Source organism: Budorcas taxicolor, chromosome 5, assembly GCF_023091745.1.
Source record: "Budorcas taxicolor isolate Tak-1 chromosome 5, Takin1.1, whole genome shotgun sequence".
NCBI lineage: Eukaryota > Metazoa > Chordata > Mammalia > Artiodactyla > Bovidae > Budorcas > Budorcas taxicolor.
This window is the reverse complement of record NC_068914.1, coordinates 116,093,468-116,111,770: the sequence shown is the minus strand read 5'-3', so window position 1 is coordinate 116,111,770 and position 18,303 is coordinate 116,093,468. Positions and strand designations below refer to the sequence as shown.

Here is an 18,303-nt window from a genome sequence, read left to right as displayed (position 1 = left end):
CAAATGACTGGCAAGGACAAAGAGAACCATGGGGGTCACCAAGGAACAGTGATCTTCCTTCGAGGTAGGGGCAGTAAGATTCTGTAGTGACAGCTAGAAACCAGGAGGGTGGAGACTGCACTAAAAATTAGTCACGACCTGAAATTAGAGAGTTATTTTATTTGGTGGGAACGTTAAGGACTTCTAGACCGGGAGACAGTATCTCAGTAGCTCTGAGAAAACTGCTCCAAGGAGGCAGGAGAGGGAGTCAAGCTACATACTGGTTTCCAACAAAGGGGGCAGGCAGTCTGAACATCAAAGATTTTTGTTAAGTAGTGAGGAGAACCAGATTCAAGCCATGGAATTGAGTGTTCTTCTATGTATGGGAAAATGCAAGCCTCTGGGCTCACTGAATTTATTCCTTTCATATGCACCTCAGCTGTCTGGGGCCAAATCCTGTTTCCTGTCACTGTAAGGGGTGACAGGTGTGGTGGATGGCTGCTTCTTGCCCCTCACCCCCACCCACCCCCACCTCCTCAGCAACCTCCATGGGGAAAGGGGTGGCAGCATCTGCTAGATTTCAGGCATTGTGTTCTCTTTTGGGAGCCCTCATTCACATTGCTGCTGCTGCTACTACGCTTCAGTCATGTCTGACGCCCCATAGACAGCAGCCTGCCAGGCTTCCCCGTCCCTGGGATTCTCCAGGCAAGAGCACTGGAGTGGGTTGCCATGTCCTTCTCTACATTAGGAGACCAGAGATTGCTGATAGCTGTGACCTTTTTTATTCTGCCCACCTATATGGCAGGAAATATTTCATTTCAAAAGACCAAATTCCTAGCCCTTAGGTATGTGGACTCAGAATGCCACCTGCCGTACTAATAAACTTAGAATGTTGGGGCCATCAAACCCTCAGCTACTGCAGCTGCCCTGAGCTGTGCACCCTGATGGGACTTGGATGGCCAGGAACAGGATCCTGGCCTCAGATAGCTAAGATGCTTATCAAAGGAATGATTTCAGTGAGCCCAGACTCTTGTATCTTCCCATACATAGAAGAGCACTATACTCATTAACTTGAGATGTCTGGTTTTCTTTAATTAACAGCAATCTTTTGATGTTCCAACTATCTGGGGTTTTTTTTGTTGTTGTTGCAAAACTTCTATACATCCTGGCTCCTCCCTTACCTCGTCAAGACCCTCAAGATGGCTCCCTCAGAGCCATCTGAGAGGCTGCCTCCAGGGCCTGAAATATTCAGAAAGTCCACCGAATAAAACATAATTCTTAACTTTTAGGTTTTGCTTTTGTTTTTTCCCCCTAGTTGGTGTGTATTTGCCTTGAAAGAGTAGGGAAAGACTTTTCTCCTGGGAAAGCAGTGGTCTAGGGGACAGCTGTTGCCTTCACTCAAGAGCTGGAGGTAGGATGAAGCAAAGGGAAGTTGAGGATAAAGCAGAATTTGTTGCTCACATAATAGAAGTTCCACAGGATTCCATGTTGGATTGGGGAGGAAGGAGTGGGTTGGAGGTTGTGTGACAAGAGTCATTTGTACGATAATGAACATCCAGGGAGGCTGCTGGCTGTGCCTGAGATATTCATGCCTTGACCCACTCAGTACATATTTATTGATCATCTTTTTATATGCCAGATACAGTGCTGGCAACAAACAAAACAGGAGTGGCCAAAATGGACCAGGTGCTTGCCCCTTTGAGGTATCTGCTCTGACTTGGGAGGGACAGATTGGTCATCACTGGTATGTCCTGTAGCAAAGAACTGATTTTCTGTTTTTCCAGAAAATAGTAGAATTTGAGTTCCAGGGTTTCCAATAACTAATTCAGCACCATTAGCCTCTGTTAGTCTTCCCCTTCTGTGAGATGGCTGAAGTGATGATGCCTCTGTGGGTGATGTCGGCACTGTTCAGTCATTATTCAAATGTGTAAGAAGAGTTTTGATGGAAGGTCAGGATGGGTCCAGGTGGCATTAGTGGTAAAGAATCTACCTGCCAATGCTGGCAACTCAAGAGATGCAGGTTAGATCCCTGGGTCAGGTAGATGCCCTGGAGAAGGAAATGGCAACTCCTCCAGCTTTCTTGCCTGGAAAATACCATGGGCAGTGGAGCCTGGTGGGCTACAGTCCATAAGATCGCAAGGAGTTGGACACAATTGAAGCGACTTCACACACACACACAGAGGATGGGTGATCAGAGCTACCATTAGTCCTTAAGATGCTTCTGTTTAATTAGACACTTCTCCTTCTAGAAACCTGCTACCATCTGCCAGAGAACTGTTGTAGTAAATATGCAGTCAAAGAAGTCCAGGAAATGAACGGTGCTGTCTTCTGCACTGGCTGGGCCCTGTAGGGTAAGGTGAGGGGTAAGAGAGAGATACGTACATGCTCAGTTGCATCAGACTCTTTGCAACTCCATGGACTGTAACCTGCTAGGGTCCTCTGTCCATGAGATTTTCCTAGGGAAGAATACTGGAGTGGGTTGCCATTTTTCCTTCTCTAGGTTAGGCAAGGTGGTGATGCTGAAAACCCAGCCGCTGTGCACTGGTGCCGAACCGAATCTCAGAGACAGAGTTTGGTGTGCCATGGAAAAGAATAGCTTTATTGCTTTGCCAGCCAAAGGGTGACACACAGCGGGCTCATGCATATCAAACAGTGTGTCCCAACCCAGAGGGATTTGGTGAGGAGTTCTACAGCAGTGGTTCAAAGGTAGAGTTGCTAATAAGGAGCAGAGTGTGTATAGGGCCTGCACTCCTTTAATCTGGCCTCGTGTGGTCTCCTGATGAGTGTCTCTGGTTCATGGGTGAAGAATGCTATTACCTACCATTGGCGCAGTGGTAAAGAATCCGCCTGCCCATGCAAGAGACGTGGGTTTGATCTCTGGGTCGGGAAGATCCCCTAGAGAAGGAAAGGCCAATCCACTTCAGTATTCTTGCCTGGAAAATTCTATGGACAGAGGAGCCTGGTGGGCTGCAGTCCATGGGGTCACAAAGAGTCGGCACTATTGAGCACATGTGTATGATGACCTTCTGTTGGGAGTTTTGGTTCTGTAAAGAACTCAAAGATACAGTTATGTGTATCCCTTGAGGTGGAACCAGCACCCTGCCCCAAGGCTGCAGTCTTGTTTCTTGACTGCTTCTTTCTTGTCTCCCTTCCCTGATTAGCAGTTGTTTCAGATTTGCTCTTTGAAACTCAGGGAAGCTCACGGAGGCTGAAATCTACTCCCTAAAAACAAGAAATGGGAGAAACGGAAAGGCTTCTGTGCCCAGGAGCCCCACAGAGTCCTGCTTGGTTTCAGTGGGAGGCCAGCTTTGGGTATTAACTGGTTATTTACCAAATGCTTGAGTACAGGTGTCTTAAACAGTAAGGTGTGCTTAAATCACCTGGGATCTTGTTAAAATGCAGATTCTGACTTAGTAGGGCTGGGATAGGGCCTGAGATTCTGCATTTCTACGATTACTGCTGGTTCAGGGACCACACTTTGAGTTGAGATAGCTAAGTATAAACTTCTGTCTTAGTTACTGGTAGAAGACTGGGATTCTTTGCCCTTAGGGGTTTTGATCTGATGCAGAGAGATTAATGCACAGAAAGTGACTAGAAAACAATTATGTGATCAGGAAATGTGCTTTTGACACCTATTGGGATTTAGAAAAAAAGGGAAGGAAGGCCATCAAGCCAGGGCTTGCCGGAGGGTTCCAGAGAACAGCAATGATTTGAAATTCCTCCTGAGGTTCAGCAGAGGAGGAAGGACATTGCAGGACTGGAAGAAGCACAAGCTGGAATCAAGATTGCCGGGAGAAATATCAATAACCTCAGATATGCAGATGACACCACCCTTATGGCAGAAAGTGAAGAGGAGCTAAAAAGCCTCTTGATGAAAGTGAAAGAAGAGAGTGAAAAAGTTGGCTTAAAGCTCAACATTCCGAAAACGAAGATCATGGCATCCGGTCCCATCACTTCATGGGAAATAGACGGGGAAACAGTGGAAACAGTGTCAGACTTTATTTTTGGGGGCTCTAAAATCACCGCAGATGGTGACTGCAGCCATGAAATTAAAAGATGCTTACTCCTTGGCAGAAAAGTTATGACCAACCTAGATAGCATATTCAAAAGCAGGGACATTACTTTGCCGACTAAGGTCCATCTAGTCAAGGCTATGGTTTTTCCTGTGGTCATGTATGGATGTGAGAGTTGGACTGTGAAGAAGGCTGAGCGCCAAAGAATTGATGCTTTTGAACTGTGGTGTTGGAGAAGACTCTTGAGAGTCCCTTGGACTGCAAGGAGATCCAACCAGTCCATTCTGAAGGAGATCAAACCTGGGATTTCTTTGGAAGGAATGATGCTGAAGCTGAAGCTCCAGTACTTTGGCCACCTCATGCAAAGAGTTGACTCATTGGAAAAGACTCTGATGCTGGGAGGGATTGGGGGCAGTAGGAGAAGGGGACGACAGAGGATGGGATGGCTGGATGGCATCATGGACTCGATGGACATGAGTCTGAGTGAACTCCGGGAGATGGTGATGGACAGGGAGGCCTGGCGTGCTGCGATTCATGGGGTCGCAAAGAGTCAGACACCACTGAGCAACTGAACTGAACTGAACTGGGGCTGTATATGAGAGGATGGCTTGGGTGTAGACATGAGATGAGGATGTCATACCAGCGATAGTATGAATAATGGTAATAGCCAAGCTAACATCAGTCAGCTGTCTATCTGCTGTGTGTCTGTGGGGGTGGGTGTATGTGTTCTCAGTCATATCCAACTCTGCAAATCCATGGATTGTAGCCCTCTGTCTGTGGGACTTCCCAGGGAAGAATACTGGAGTGGGTTGCCATTTCCTATTCCAGGGGGTCTTCCCAACCAAGAGATCGAACCTGCATCTCCTGCATTGGCAGATAGATTCTATACCACTGAGCCACCTGGCTTCCTCTCTGCTATAGGACCTGTATTATAAGCTCAGTGGAAGACAATTCTTTGCCTGCTTACTATAGGGGTGACAATGCTTGACTCTCAGGATTTGGTCAATCTTTTAGTGAGGCAAATTAGTGGCCCTTATCTGCTACATGTCTGTAGGATCAGTTTTTGGATCCTAAGTGATTCCTTTTGATTTTGACCATTGACTTCCTTAGTTTTTGGTTGTTGTTTTTTTTTTTTTTTTTTTTTTGAAGGTTACTTAGATTTTTATTCCCTCTTCATGTGCAGTGTTTCTGGAAAATCTGCACATCTTGAACACCCATGAAGAATCATTTCTAATATCCATGATGCTAATTAAAGGACAGCCTCTGGTGCTGATGAGAGATGGCTGAACAGAGCAGTGTTTGGAATGTAAGCTTCTGACTGGTCTTTTGAGTGGTGACCAGCCAACCATGGAGGGTATATTCCCAACTGGCGTCCTACAGATGTTAACTGACTGCCCCTAGCATGCAAAGAAAGAGTAACACATATACACTACACTGTCTGCACAGAGGTAGTTTGAATCACAAGCAATACAGCAAGAAATCATGGTGATTTAAGTTTTTAAATATTTTCAAATGATAAAAGCAATGCATGCTCCTTCTATACTATTTGGGAAAAATATGTGTTCATATTTGTTGAAATTACCCATGTGCTGTTCCCAGAGATAACTTTTAATATGTACCTTTTTCATATCTATAGCTACAATAGTATCTATACATTTATAACCAGTTTATCACATTGGATGAAGGATACTTGCAATCACATTTAATGTTCAACTTTGAATCCTACTTTTATGGCTTAACAGATCATGATCATTTTTCTGGCACGTACAGTGTATTTTGTAGATTTGAATTTAATTGGTTAAGATAGATGGGAGAAGACAAATGGAGTAGATACTTAGGAGGAGTGTTGGCCAAAGAATTGGAGGTTGGATTTGAGAGAGGAGAGTTTAGAGATGACTCTTAGACACCTGGGTTAATAAGTGAGGCCTTCTCCCTTCCCCCAGGCAAGAACAGTTTAGAGACTGGTTTCTAGTTAATAAATGAACATTTACACATGCTTGGGATATGATATGCAGCCCACCTCCATTTTTTCCTTCCTTTCTTCTTCTTGTGTTGATTCCAATATTAACTTCCTGGAGGAACCTCTGATATAAATTGAGATTTTTCCTTAAAATGTGTTTTTAGTGCACAGAGGTGTCATTTAAAAGTCAAATTCATGAAGGAATATTTTTTACCTGCTGGGTTTAATTTCAGATGCCAGTGTTATCATAAAATGCAAACCACCCTAGACTTGGTTTTAAAACTTTGTACAAATTGTGCCAGTTGAAATTAACTTCTGCAGATGGAGAGAGGAGAGGACGAAAATAAGTGTTATAAAGAGTCTTAAAAAATGTTATTTAAATGTTAATGCCACTTGAGTTCCACTCCATATATGTTCCATCTTTTCCCTAAAGTATAAACTTTTCTATAGCTTTCCAATTATATTTTTGTCTATTTAACTTTTTTTGTGTGTGTGTGGAGTGGGAGCAAACAATGGTGATATGTTTGACCCTGAGAAAGAAAATAATCATAAGATTCAAGGTGAAAGATCTAAGTTTGATCAGAAGGAAAATGCCCCCGGGCAGAGTTGATAGAATGAATTATTTAAGGAGAGCAAAGCTTGAGGCATCTCTGCCCCAGATGTGTGTAACCTTTGGCGAGTTAATTCATCTTTCTGGATTTTAGTATTCTCATCCATAAAATGGGGATGAAAAATAGTATTAATACCTACCTCAGGTTATTTTGAGAATTAAACAGGTAAAAAACATAGGAAAGTGTGTGACAGATAATAAGTGCTATTTACTGTTAGTTTTCTTTATCGTTAAGTGAACTGTAAAAAAAGAAAAGAAAAAAGTTATTTGAATATAATGGTACCACCTGAAGGGGACTTCCCTGGTGGCTCAGTGGTAAAGAATCCACCTGCCAATGCAGGAGACGTGGGTTCAGTCCCTGGGTCAGGAAGATCCCCTGCAGAAGGAAATGGCCACCTACTCCATTATTCTTACCAGGGAAATCCCATGGACAGAAAAGCCTGGCAGGCTGCAATCCAGGGGGTCGCAAGAGTCAGACATGACTGAGCAACTGAACAAGGACACCCACCTGAAGGAGAATTGAGTAGGCAGGTCTTTCAGGTTTAAAACACCCCTGTGGAATGTCAGGCAAGACCTACTGGTTGAGATCTATTTTTGTAAACCAAGCTCTGTGGGGGCTGGGGAGAGTGGCTATGTGGAGGGATAATAATATAAGTAAAGCTGCTCTTCGGCATTTTGGAAGGGGGTTAGGGTCACCTCTGCCAGGTGCTTGATCATTTTGCTAGTCACTTATTCTAGAGCACTCTCGTTTAAGACTCATAACCACCCTCCCCGACAGAAGACGCCACTTATCTTACAGAGGAAAAAAATGAAGCTTCCCCAGAGAAGAGGGGGCTTCCCCCGTGGCTCTAATGGTGAAGAACCTGCCTGCTAATTCAGGAGACGTTAGAGACACAGGTTTGATCCCTGGGTCGGGAAGAACCCCTGGAGGAGGGCATGGCAACCCACTCCAGTATTCTTGCCTGGAGAATCAATCCCATGGGCAGAGGAGCCTGGTGGCTATAGTCCATAGGGTCAGAAAGAGTTGAACATGACTGAAGTGACTTAGCACACAATGCACAGAGAAGCAGGACTTGCTAAGGTCACGGCTCTTCAGGTGTGGCACCCAGATTTGCATCCAGATCTTTCTAACTGCACAGCCTCCACCAACACTCCCTCTCCCTGAGAGATCCTCAGCATATCTTCCATCCTCCTTCTTAGTGACTAGCAGAGTCTGTATGTAGGGTTTGTTTCCTGTGCTTCAGAATGTAAAACTTCCCTAAGAGGGACTTCTCAAGTCAACATTCTCCTTGTTTAAAGAGATTTTGCTTTTTCAGGTTTTACTTCCTCATCCACACCCTCTAGCCCTGTCGTCTTTGATCTGTTTCTAGAAAGAGCCATTCAGGAAATCCCATCAGAGTGGTTGCAGAAGAAAGCTTGGCCTTAACAGCTGAGATTGACTCCATCAGGCGTTCATTGCCAACAACTTGCCTAACAGACTCCTGAAGCTTGAGAGGGTCGCCTTTGGTTAGGATCCCATTCTGTTTTTTTGTTCAATAGACAATCAGCAAGCCCTGCAGGTGACAGGCAGTAGGCTAAGTCTTAGTGAATGTGAGGTGAGTCGGAGGGGGCACCTGCCTTCTGAAAGCACCAAGGGTGGCAGGAAGGAGACACTTCAACCAGACCTTTGTCCCATAGGGTTTAAGGGATGCATGCAAGGGAGCATTCAAACCAGCTCTTCCATGGGCATCCCTTCCTTAGGAATCTGCAGGCTTTTGTACCTGTCCGCCCTGTGTCCATGTGGACTTTTCACTTCCAGCCAGTGTGTGATGTCCGTGTTAGGACCTGGGAGGAGATGAGACTGTATGACCTGCTGGTGTTTACATTTTTTTTTAATAAGTCATGTCCCTTCCTGGTCAAGTACTTGGGTGAAAGACCCTGGGCCCTCTAGTCCATCTGAATTGACCTTCTGCCTCTTTTGGGTCCTCTCTCTACTGGCCGCCTGCGTGGTCTACAGTTGTCCCTCTGCAGGCTGGTTGTAGGTTGTCTGTCTTCTCCTCTCCGATCTGTTCCAGTGTGAATTGTTTCGTGCTTTTCTGGACATCTTCCCTTTGAAAGGGGTAAAACTATAAAGACACCCTCTGTGGAATGTTTCTAGGTTTTCCACAGTGATTGAGGTGCAGCCTCCCCACCATGATCTTGGGGCCTCTCCAGTTCCCTTTCTCTTGAGTGTGTTGTTCATCAGCCTTCTGCATCTCTCTCTGCTGGAACATGGGGACTGTTCTGCCTTCTTGACCGAATACAGATGGATCAGCTTCACTGGTTCATGAAAATCCCAGTCATCACATTCTTGGGGTTCCTGATGTTGGTCTTTCTTGTTAGACTGTGCTCTTTAAAGCCAGCCCTTGTTCTGGTCAATTTTGAAAACGCAGCCCTTGTTTAGTGCTTGGTACTTACAAGATGTTTACTAGGTATTCTTTTTAATAAGTGTTAGTCCAGGCTTCAAAACTCACCTATGTACTTGTCTGTGTATATATGCATGAGAGAGAGAGAGACTGAGACAAAGTGGGGGGTGTCTGTTATAGTTCGTTTCATCCTGCATTTGTTTATTTTGTAAAGAACTCTTTTTGAGGTTTGACAGAAAACAACAAAATTCTGTAAAGCAACTGTCCTTCAATTAAAAAATAAATTAATTAAAAAGAACAAGAAAAAAGAAAAGAACTCTTGCAGTTTGGGTAGACTGCAAGACTGCAGCATCGTCTCTTGGGATGAAGCTGTAGATGAGCCGAACCACTCTCAGGATCTGCAGGACATCTCTCTTCTGCAATTTGCATCCATCGACAGTTCTAAGAACTCAGCCCTTCCTCTTTGCTCTTCCTTCCAGAAAGTATTATGAGGGAGGCTGAGGACGCCACGCTCGGGGCAGAGACACGGCGCTGGGATTAGGGCCTGCCACTTCTGAGAGGATGCTGGGGGTCTGCAGAGGGAGACGGAAATTCCTGGCTGCTTCGTTGACTCTGCTCTGCATCCCAGCCATCACCTGGCTTTACCTGTTTGCCGGGAGCTTTGAAGGTAAGAAGGAAGCTTTCCCACCGGGAGAGGGGTCGAGGGAAGAAGGAACACTGGCTGCCCTGCAGCCCTCGGAACAAGCTCCAACTCTTCTAATCCCAACTTCTTATTCTGTAGAACAATGGGATTTTGATGCCCCGTCACAGGGAAAGATTTGTCTAGGCTTGGGTCTTCCCAGGTGGTGCTAGTAGTAAAGAACCCACCTGCCAATGCAGGAGACATAAGAGACATGGCTTCGTTTTCCTGGGTTAGGAAGATCCCCTGGAGGAGGGCATGGCAACCCACTCTAGTATCCATGCCTGGAAAATCCCACGGACAGAGGAGCCTGGTGGGCTACAGTCCATAGGGTTGCAAAGAGTCAGACACGACTAAAGCTACTTAGCATGCACACACAAAGGAAACTGCAGGGAGTCAGTGATGGGAAGACAAAAAGGTAAATACCAAGATAAAAACAAGGTGCCTCTGGATACAGCAGTATAGTGGAGGTTACACAAATGTCAGATACCAGCTTTGTAGGCTGATCACTGTGCTGATAATGGGAAAAAGGTTGAGTCCTGCAGGGATTACTTCATGCAGTTTATGGAGTCAAATGTTTCATGCATTCTTTCATCTATTCATTCACTTATCTGTTCAGCCAACATTTTGCAACTGTTTAACATCTGTGCTAAACTAGGTGCTGGGAATCCGGTGATAACAGATTTGAACCTTCAGAGTGTCATGGAGGAGACAGGTTAACACATGATTGCTATACATTGCTGTACCTGGTAACTCCTTAAGATGAGGCAAGCTCACAGGGCTGGGAGACAGGGTGGTCAGCGCTATCAGGTGGGCTGATTGTGGAAGATGAGTGGTGATGCTGATGGGCTGAGTACCAGGGTTCAGCAAAGCAGACACCCTTCCTGAGCAAACAACAAATACTCCTCCCTGCCACTTTCCTGAAATCCACAGAAGAGATGCACGAACCATCCTTCTAGCCAGGAGTTTCTAATGTAGTGCCACGCCCTGTGTATCAGAGATGCTTTCCTAAGCTTCAGGGAGGGAAGGAATGGCAGTATTGAAGAGCCTACTTTCTTTTTATTTACCCCCAAACTTGACTTAAAAAACATATGTATATACATCTCCAGTGAAAATCTGTCTCTAGAAGGTCACTACTGTGTTTTCAAACATTTCCTTTATGCATAATTGTATTGACAGCTCAAGGCTACCTTTTAATTGGGAGTTCTACTTCACTTTCTGATATTTGCCCTGAATTTGTTTGGCTGAATATCAGTGAGCTGGAACTCTTCCCTTCAGATCAGAGAAGGGGCCAGTACCACACCCCTGTCCCTTTCCTGTCCCCAGACCTCCCTGGAGTAGCAGATAGAGCTTTTATCTAAGCATCTAGATAGAGTGGATTTTGCCATGGCTGTGGGTGATAGATTATGCCATCGCCGTGGATGGCAAAGTTTTGGTAAAGAGATCATAGGGAGGATGGTGAGTTGGTATTGGCAGTAAAAAAAAAGTAGAAGGAAGCATTCTCCAGGGATGATGGCAGAAACCCTGTGAAAGAAAGCCAAGAGCCTTAATGCCGGTACAGGTTTAATGCATTGAAATGTTGACTTTGACAATATGACTAGATTGGTAATAAGAGTATAGCAGCAATAATGATGATGACAACAACATACACTGTAATATTCTGAGCATTTCTACATGCCTGGCATTGTTGTGAGGATTTAACGCATGGTCAGGAAGCAGCAGTTAGAACTGGACATGGAACAACAGACTGGTTCCAAATAGGAAAAGGAGTACGTCAAGGCTGTATATTGTCACCCTGCTTATTTAACTTCTATGCAGAGTACATCATGAGAAACGCTGGACTGGAAGAAACACAAGCTGGAATCAAGATTGCCGGGAGAAATATCAATAACCTCAGATATGCAGATGACACCACCCTTATGGCAGAAAGTGAAGAGGAATTAAAAAGCCTCTTGATGAAAGTGAAAGTGGAGAGTGAAAAAGTTGGCCTAAAGCTCAACATTCAGAAAACGAAGATCATGGCATCTGGTCCCATCACTTCATGGCAAATAGATGGGGAAACAGTGGAAACAGTGTCAGACTTTATTTCTTTGGGCTCCAAAATCACTGCAGATGGTGACTGCAGCCATGAAATTAAAAGACACTTATTCCTTGGAAGAGAAGTTATGACCAACCTAGATAGTATATTCAAAAGCAGAGACATTACTTTGCTGACTAAGGTCCATCTAGTCAAGGCTATGGTTTTTCCAGTAGTCATGTATGGATGTGAGAGTTGGACTGTGAAGACGGCTGAGCACTGAAGAATTGATGCTTTTGAACTGTGGTGTTGGAGAAGACTCTTGAGAGTCCCTTGGACTGCAAGGAGATCCAACCAATCCATTCTGAAGGCCCTGGGATTTCCTTGGAAGGAATGATGCTAAAGCTGAAACTCCAGTACTTTGGCTACCTCATGCAAAGAGTTGACTCATTGGAAAAGACTCTGATGCTGGGAGGGATTGGGGGCAGGAGGAGAAGGGGACAACAGAGGATAAGATGGCTGGATGGCATCACTGACTCGATGGACGTGAGTCTGAGTGAACTGCGGGAGTTGGTGATGGACAGGGAGCCTTGGCGTGCTGCAATTCATAGGGTCGCAAAGAGTCAGACACGACTGAGCGACTGAACTGAACTGAACTCCTCCTTCACAATAATCCTGTGTGGTGGGTTCCAATGAGGAGGTCTAGGAAGATCAGCTGTGGTGATATGCCCAGGGACCCAAAGCCAGTCAAGATGGGGCCTGGGCTTATTGGACTTGAGAGCAGGAGGTTTTAACTGCAGTTCCATGTTGTGGACTGGGCTTCAGTGAGGGGAGTTTGGGTGGGAAAACTGGAACCTGCAAGCTGTCACGTGACCTTTCTGGGCGTGTATGAGGGAAGCTGTACAATTTTTATTTCTGCTCATTGGTAGAAACCCAACTCCAAATGACTTCGGCAAAGAGGGAATTTGGTGACTACTGAAACTGATAAGGTCAAAGGAAAAATTTGGCTTCAGGTATGGTTGGATCCAGGGACTCCAATGATATCTTTGTGGCTCTGTCTCCCTACTTTGTTTTGCTCTACTTTTCTCTGTTGTAGTTCTTTTCAGGATAGCTTTTCCTCTCCAGTAAAAACGTTGGCCAACAATTTATTCTCACCAGTCCCTTGTAGAAAGAGGGGGATTCCTCCCCATAATTCCCTAGCATCACCTCTGGTTAGATTACCTTTGATCCCTCTTGGTCTGAAGCGTAATCACTGTGGTTGGGAGGCAGATGAGGGCAACTCTGAGCTCTGTGGCTATTTCTAGACCAGAGTTCCCTGAAGCATGTGAAGTGAGACTGGGGAGGGGTGGTCCCTAAAGGTACATGGTGCAGTTCCCCAAAGAGGGGAAACTAGAAGTTGATCTGGATTGTGAAGAACTCAGATCTGGCTATGCTTAGTGATGGGTTGATATCAACTTAAAGGTCTCTTTCCAGCATCATGCTCTCTAGTCCAGCTCTGGCTGATGGAGTGACTGTACCCATGGACTTTTATTAGACTGGCAGATAGACTGCATTAAGTAGGGGTTGGATGATCCAGATACGAAAAAGATCTTCATGACCCAGATAATCATGGTGGTGTGATCACTCACCTAGACCCAGACATCCTGGATAATCATGATGGTGTGATCACTCACCTAGAGCCAGACATCCTAGAATGTGAAGTCAAGTGGGCCTTAGGAAGCATCACTACAAACAAAGCTAGTGGAAGTGATGGAATCCCAGTTGAGCTATTTCAAATCCTGAAAGATGATGCTGTGAATGTGCTACACTCAGTATGCCAGCAAATTTGGAAAACTCAGCAGTGGCCACAGGACTGGAAAAAGTCAGTTTTCATTCCAATCCCAAAGAAAGACAAAGCCAAAGAATGCTCAAACTACCACACAATTGCACTCATCTCACATGCTAGTAAAGTAATGCTCACAATTCTCCAAGCCAGGCTTCAGCAATATGTGAACCGTGAACTTCCAGATGTTCAAGCTGGTTTTATAAAAAGCAGAGGAATCATAGATCAAATTGCCAGCATCCGCTGGGTCATCAAAAAAGCAAGAAGAGTTCCAGAAAAACATCTACTTCTGCTTTATTGACTATGCCATAGCCTTTGACTGTGTGGATCACAACAAACTGTGGAAAATTCTGAAAGAGATGGGGATGCCAGACATATGACCTGCCTCTTGAGAAACCTGTATGCAGGTCAGGAAGCAAGAGTTAGAACTGGACAGGGAACAACAGACTGGTTTCAAATAGAAAAAGGAGTACGTCAAAGCTGTATATTGTCACTGTGCTTATTTAACTTATATGCAGAGTACATAATGAGAAACACTGGGCTGGATGAAGCACAAGCTGAAATCAAGATTGCTGGGAGAAATATCAACAACCTCAGATATGTAGATAACACCACCCTTATGGCAGAAAGTGAAGAAGAACTAAAGAGCCTCTTGATGACAGTGAAAGAGGAGAGTGAAAAATCTGGGTTAAAATTCAACTTTCAGAAAACTAAGATCATGGCATCTGGTCCCATCACTTTGTGGCAAATAGATGGGGAAACAATGGAAACAGTGGCAGACTTCATTTTGGGGGGCTCCAAAATCACTGGAGATGATGATTACAGCCATGAAGTTAAAAGACTTATGCTCCTTGGAAGGAAAGTTATGACCAACCTAGACAGCATATTAAAAAGCAGAGACATTACTTTGCCAACAAAGGTCAGTTTAGTCAAGGCTATGGTTTTTCCAGTAGTCATGTATGATGTGAGAGCTGGACCATAAAGAAAGCTGAGTGCCAAAGAACTGATGCTTTTGAACTGTGGTGTTGGAGAAGACTCTTGAGAATCCCTTGGACTGCAAGGAGATCCAAACTGTCCATCCTGAAGGAAATCAGGCCTGAAGATTCATTGGAAGGACTGATGTTGAAGCTGAAACTCCAATACTTTGGCCACCTGATGCGAAGAGCTGACTCATTCGAAAAGACCCTGATGCTGGGAAAGATTGAAGGCAGGAGGAGAAGGGGATAACAGAGGATGAGATAGTTGAATGGCATCAGCAACTCAATAGACATGAGTTTGAGTAGGCTCTGGGAGTTGGTGATGGACAGGGAGGCCTAGCGTGCCCCAGTCCATGGGGTCGCATAGAGTTGGACACAACTGAGTGACTGAACTATCTGATCCGGGTACATTAATAGAAGCAAGACCTAGGTTTGATCCCTGAGTCGGGAAGATCCCCTGGAGAAGGGAATGGCAACCCACTCCAATACTCTTGCCTACAGAATTCAATGGACAGAGGAGCCTGGTGGGCTACAGTCCATGGGGTCGCAAAGAGTCGGAGATGACTGAACTACTGACACTTTCACCTTCTAGCTAGGAGGATGAAGGTGACACATTTCTTTTACCAGGTATCAGTTAGTCCATAGCCGTGCCACTGCATTTATTTCTGGATGCTACACTTTGACAGCAATCTAGATAATCTAGGTGAATGACAGTGCCATCTCAAACCTTATTTTGTACGAAATAGCGGAAAGAATGGGGCTGTTTACCTTGGAGAAACAGAGGCTCCAGGTGTATATGACCAGTTTCAGTAAACAGTCAAAGGGCCACCATCTGAAAGAGAGATTGGGCTTACTCTGACAGCCCCTGAATCTATGGAGGGATGTGGCAGGGAGCCAGATATCAAGATCATCATAATAAGGGTCGTTCTGTCCAGTGCTGGGATGAGCAGCCCTGGAAGGGAGGGATGAGAGGTGTGCAGACGGAAGGGTGATCATCAGGGCAGTTGCACAGGGGGAACTGCCTGCCTGGTCCTGACCCAGAGATCCTGAGACTCTAGAGAAGCCTGACTGTTTATTCAGAAACAAAAATTTCCTCCTTGGAGTTCCTGCCAGTGGCCGCAGGCATCAGTACACTTCCAAAAGGGCCTGCAGAGACAGTCTTTTCTTTATAGTTAAACATAACAACTTTGCAATCCATTTATTGACACCCTTCAGTTTTCTGTCTTAAGGCAGGTGGAACCATAAATAAGGGACAGAGTTGTTGCCTGAATTCAGACTTTATGTGGGTTTATTTATTTCTCAACCCTGTCTAATTTTGATGGATGATCTCCTGAGAACAGAGCCTAGAACTCTTCCTGAGATGTGGATGCTTTTAGATAGAATATGATTTTGGAGTCAGATTACACACAACATCATGATATATTGAGAGAGCAAGGGATGGAGTCAGGGTCTCAGACTATAAAATCAACTCAGAGTAGCTGGTAATTTGGGGCATAATCATGCTTCTCTTCTCCTTCTGCTTGAAATGATGTTATCAAAGTGAAGCTCACCTATTGGGACACAACATTCTACATGTTTATGATTCTAAGCATTGGATGTGAATGAGTTGGAAATGACCAGAATCTTCCCAGTTAATGGGAAATAGGACAGGAGAAGGAGAAAGTCTTACTGTGATTTGCTCTGGAGTGTGGGCTTCCCAGGTGGCACTAGTGGTAAAGAACCTGCCTGCTAGTGGAAGAAATCTAAGAGACACAGTTTGATTCCTGTGTTGGGATGACCCCCTGGAGGAGGGCAGGGCAACCCAATCCAGTATTCTTGCCTGGAGAATCCCATGGACAGAGGAGCCCGGCAAACTGCTGTGCATAGGGTGGCAAAGAGTCGGACACGACCAAAACACTTAGCACACACGCACGCATGTGGATCCAGGATCAGTGCATAAAAGTTATGGGAAGCAGGAGTTTTCTTAGTGTAAGAAAGAACACCTCTTCTAACTCCTTTGCCGGGTGTTAGAATTCACCATTTGGGAAAGCTTCCTTCCTGGACCTCTTTGTCAGAAGCCAGTGACCATTGGTTAAGAATGCGGATTCATGTTGATGTATGGCAAAACCAATACAGTATTGTAAAGTAAAAAAAAAAAAAAAGTAGAATCGTCACAACAACAACAAGAAAAAGAACGCCCATCAGGGGAAGTTTTTGCTGCTGCTTCAGTCCCCAGGTTCCTAAACGCTGCTGACTCCATGTCTTCCCACACCTTATGTTCCTCTGCCATCGCGGTTAACATCCCCCGCTACCCATGCTGCAGGCTCCAAGCGTGGAGCCTTTGTTCTCTTTCTTTGTCATTCCCTTGGTTGCTGTGTCCTGTCACATCTGATCTTGGCCTTGTGCAGCTGTGTCTTTCGTTTCCCCTGCTTTCACCACCTCTGATGCACTGGCTCTGCTCTCCACGTTCATCTTTTGGGGTCAGGTCTGATGCAGCAGCTGGCTCTCCTACCCGTCTCCTCCACCCTCAGTCACAGCACCTTTCTGCTCCTCGTCTGCCCTGCAGCCCCATGTCCTCACACCCTCCTCACGTTCCTGTCCAGCCATGCTAGACTTCCCTCCATGCTCGGTGTCCTCTGGGTTTTGCATATGCTGTTCCTTCCCCTCCTGTCTTTGCTTGGCCAACTTAGAATCTCCTGTCTCAGCGTAAACATGAGAGCGCCTCACCCTTAACTAGGTTGGCTTCCCCTGCTCCAGCCCCCACCCCCAACTCCCTGTCCTTTCCCCTCCCTCATACTCAGGACACTTGGTTTTTCTTGTGTTTGGAATCACTGTCTTCTCTACTGACTGTATTTCTCTATTGGCTGTATTTTGTCATCTGATGACATTTTTGATGTATTTGGGTTATCTGATGTGAACCGAAGACTCATTGGAAAAGTCCCTGATGCTGGGAAAGATTGAGGGCAGAAGGAGAAGAGGGCGTCAGAGAAGGTGATAGTTGATGGCATCACCGATGCAATGAACATGAACTTGGCCAGACTCCGGGAGATGGTGAGGGACTGGGAGGTCTGGCATGCTGCAGTCCATGAGGTCGCAAGGAGTCGGACACGACTGGGCAACTGAACAGCAGCTACTGACTGTAAGCATCAGGAGGCAAGTGGTTTACCCTGTTCATTCTTCCGTCTCCAGCACCTACTGTGTGCCAGAACTGTTTGCTGAATGTATGAATGAGTGAAGGAACGTGCATTCTTCAGGCTTTGAGTGTTGCCAGCTATCTTTGTTCCCTCCTGATTTACGACAGACTCCTTGTCATGGCGCTGGGGTCTTTCACAGGCTTTCTCTCTCCGTCTATAATGTCTGTCTTCACTCAGGTGAGGACACCTCGTCGAACATCCTGAGAAAACCCGTCTTCATTTTCACTCTTCGTTCTTTCTGCCCAGGATACGGTTCTCTTTTCCACAACCCTTCCTCCCAGCCTGCTCCTTTAGTGCCCCTACTCAGCGTCACTTTCTCCTAATGTCTGATCCGGTCTTAACACTTCTGTGACAAAACTCATCAAGGGATATTTTGCTTGCTTGGTGTCTTTCTAGCCACTTGTGTGTGAGATTCTTGAGACAACAGACTGTTTTACTGATCATCACATCCCCGAAGCCTGGGCATCACTCTGCTCAGTTCTTTATAAATGTTGCCTGGAAACGATTCTGCTATTAAGGGCAGCAGGCGCCCATGTGGCTTCCCAGTTGGTGCTGGTGGTAAAGAACCTGCCTCCAGTGCGGGAAACATAATGAGGCATGGGTTTGATCTCTGGGTCGGGAAGATCCCCTCAAGAAGGAAATGGCAACCCACTCCAGTTTTCTTGCCTGGAGAATTCCTTGGAAAGATG

The 18,303-nt window shown here is 45.5% G+C and overlaps 1 protein-coding gene across 4 annotated transcripts in view; it reads left to right on the top strand.

The window, feature by feature from the left end:
* Positions 1–18,303, top strand: part of LARGE1 (LARGE xylosyl- and glucuronyltransferase 1) — a 606,971-nt gene that overhangs the window by 145,565 nt on the left and 443,103 nt on the right. For all 4 annotated transcript variants that reach the window (XM_052639332.1, XM_052639333.1, XM_052639334.1 and 1 more), the window contains exon 2: positions 9,426–9,613. In XM_052639332.1, the coding sequence (XP_052495292.1) occupies positions 9,508–9,613 (106 nt within the window). In that variant the 5' untranslated portion in view covers positions 9,426–9,507. The remainder of the gene's footprint in view (positions 1–9,425; positions 9,614–18,303) is intronic.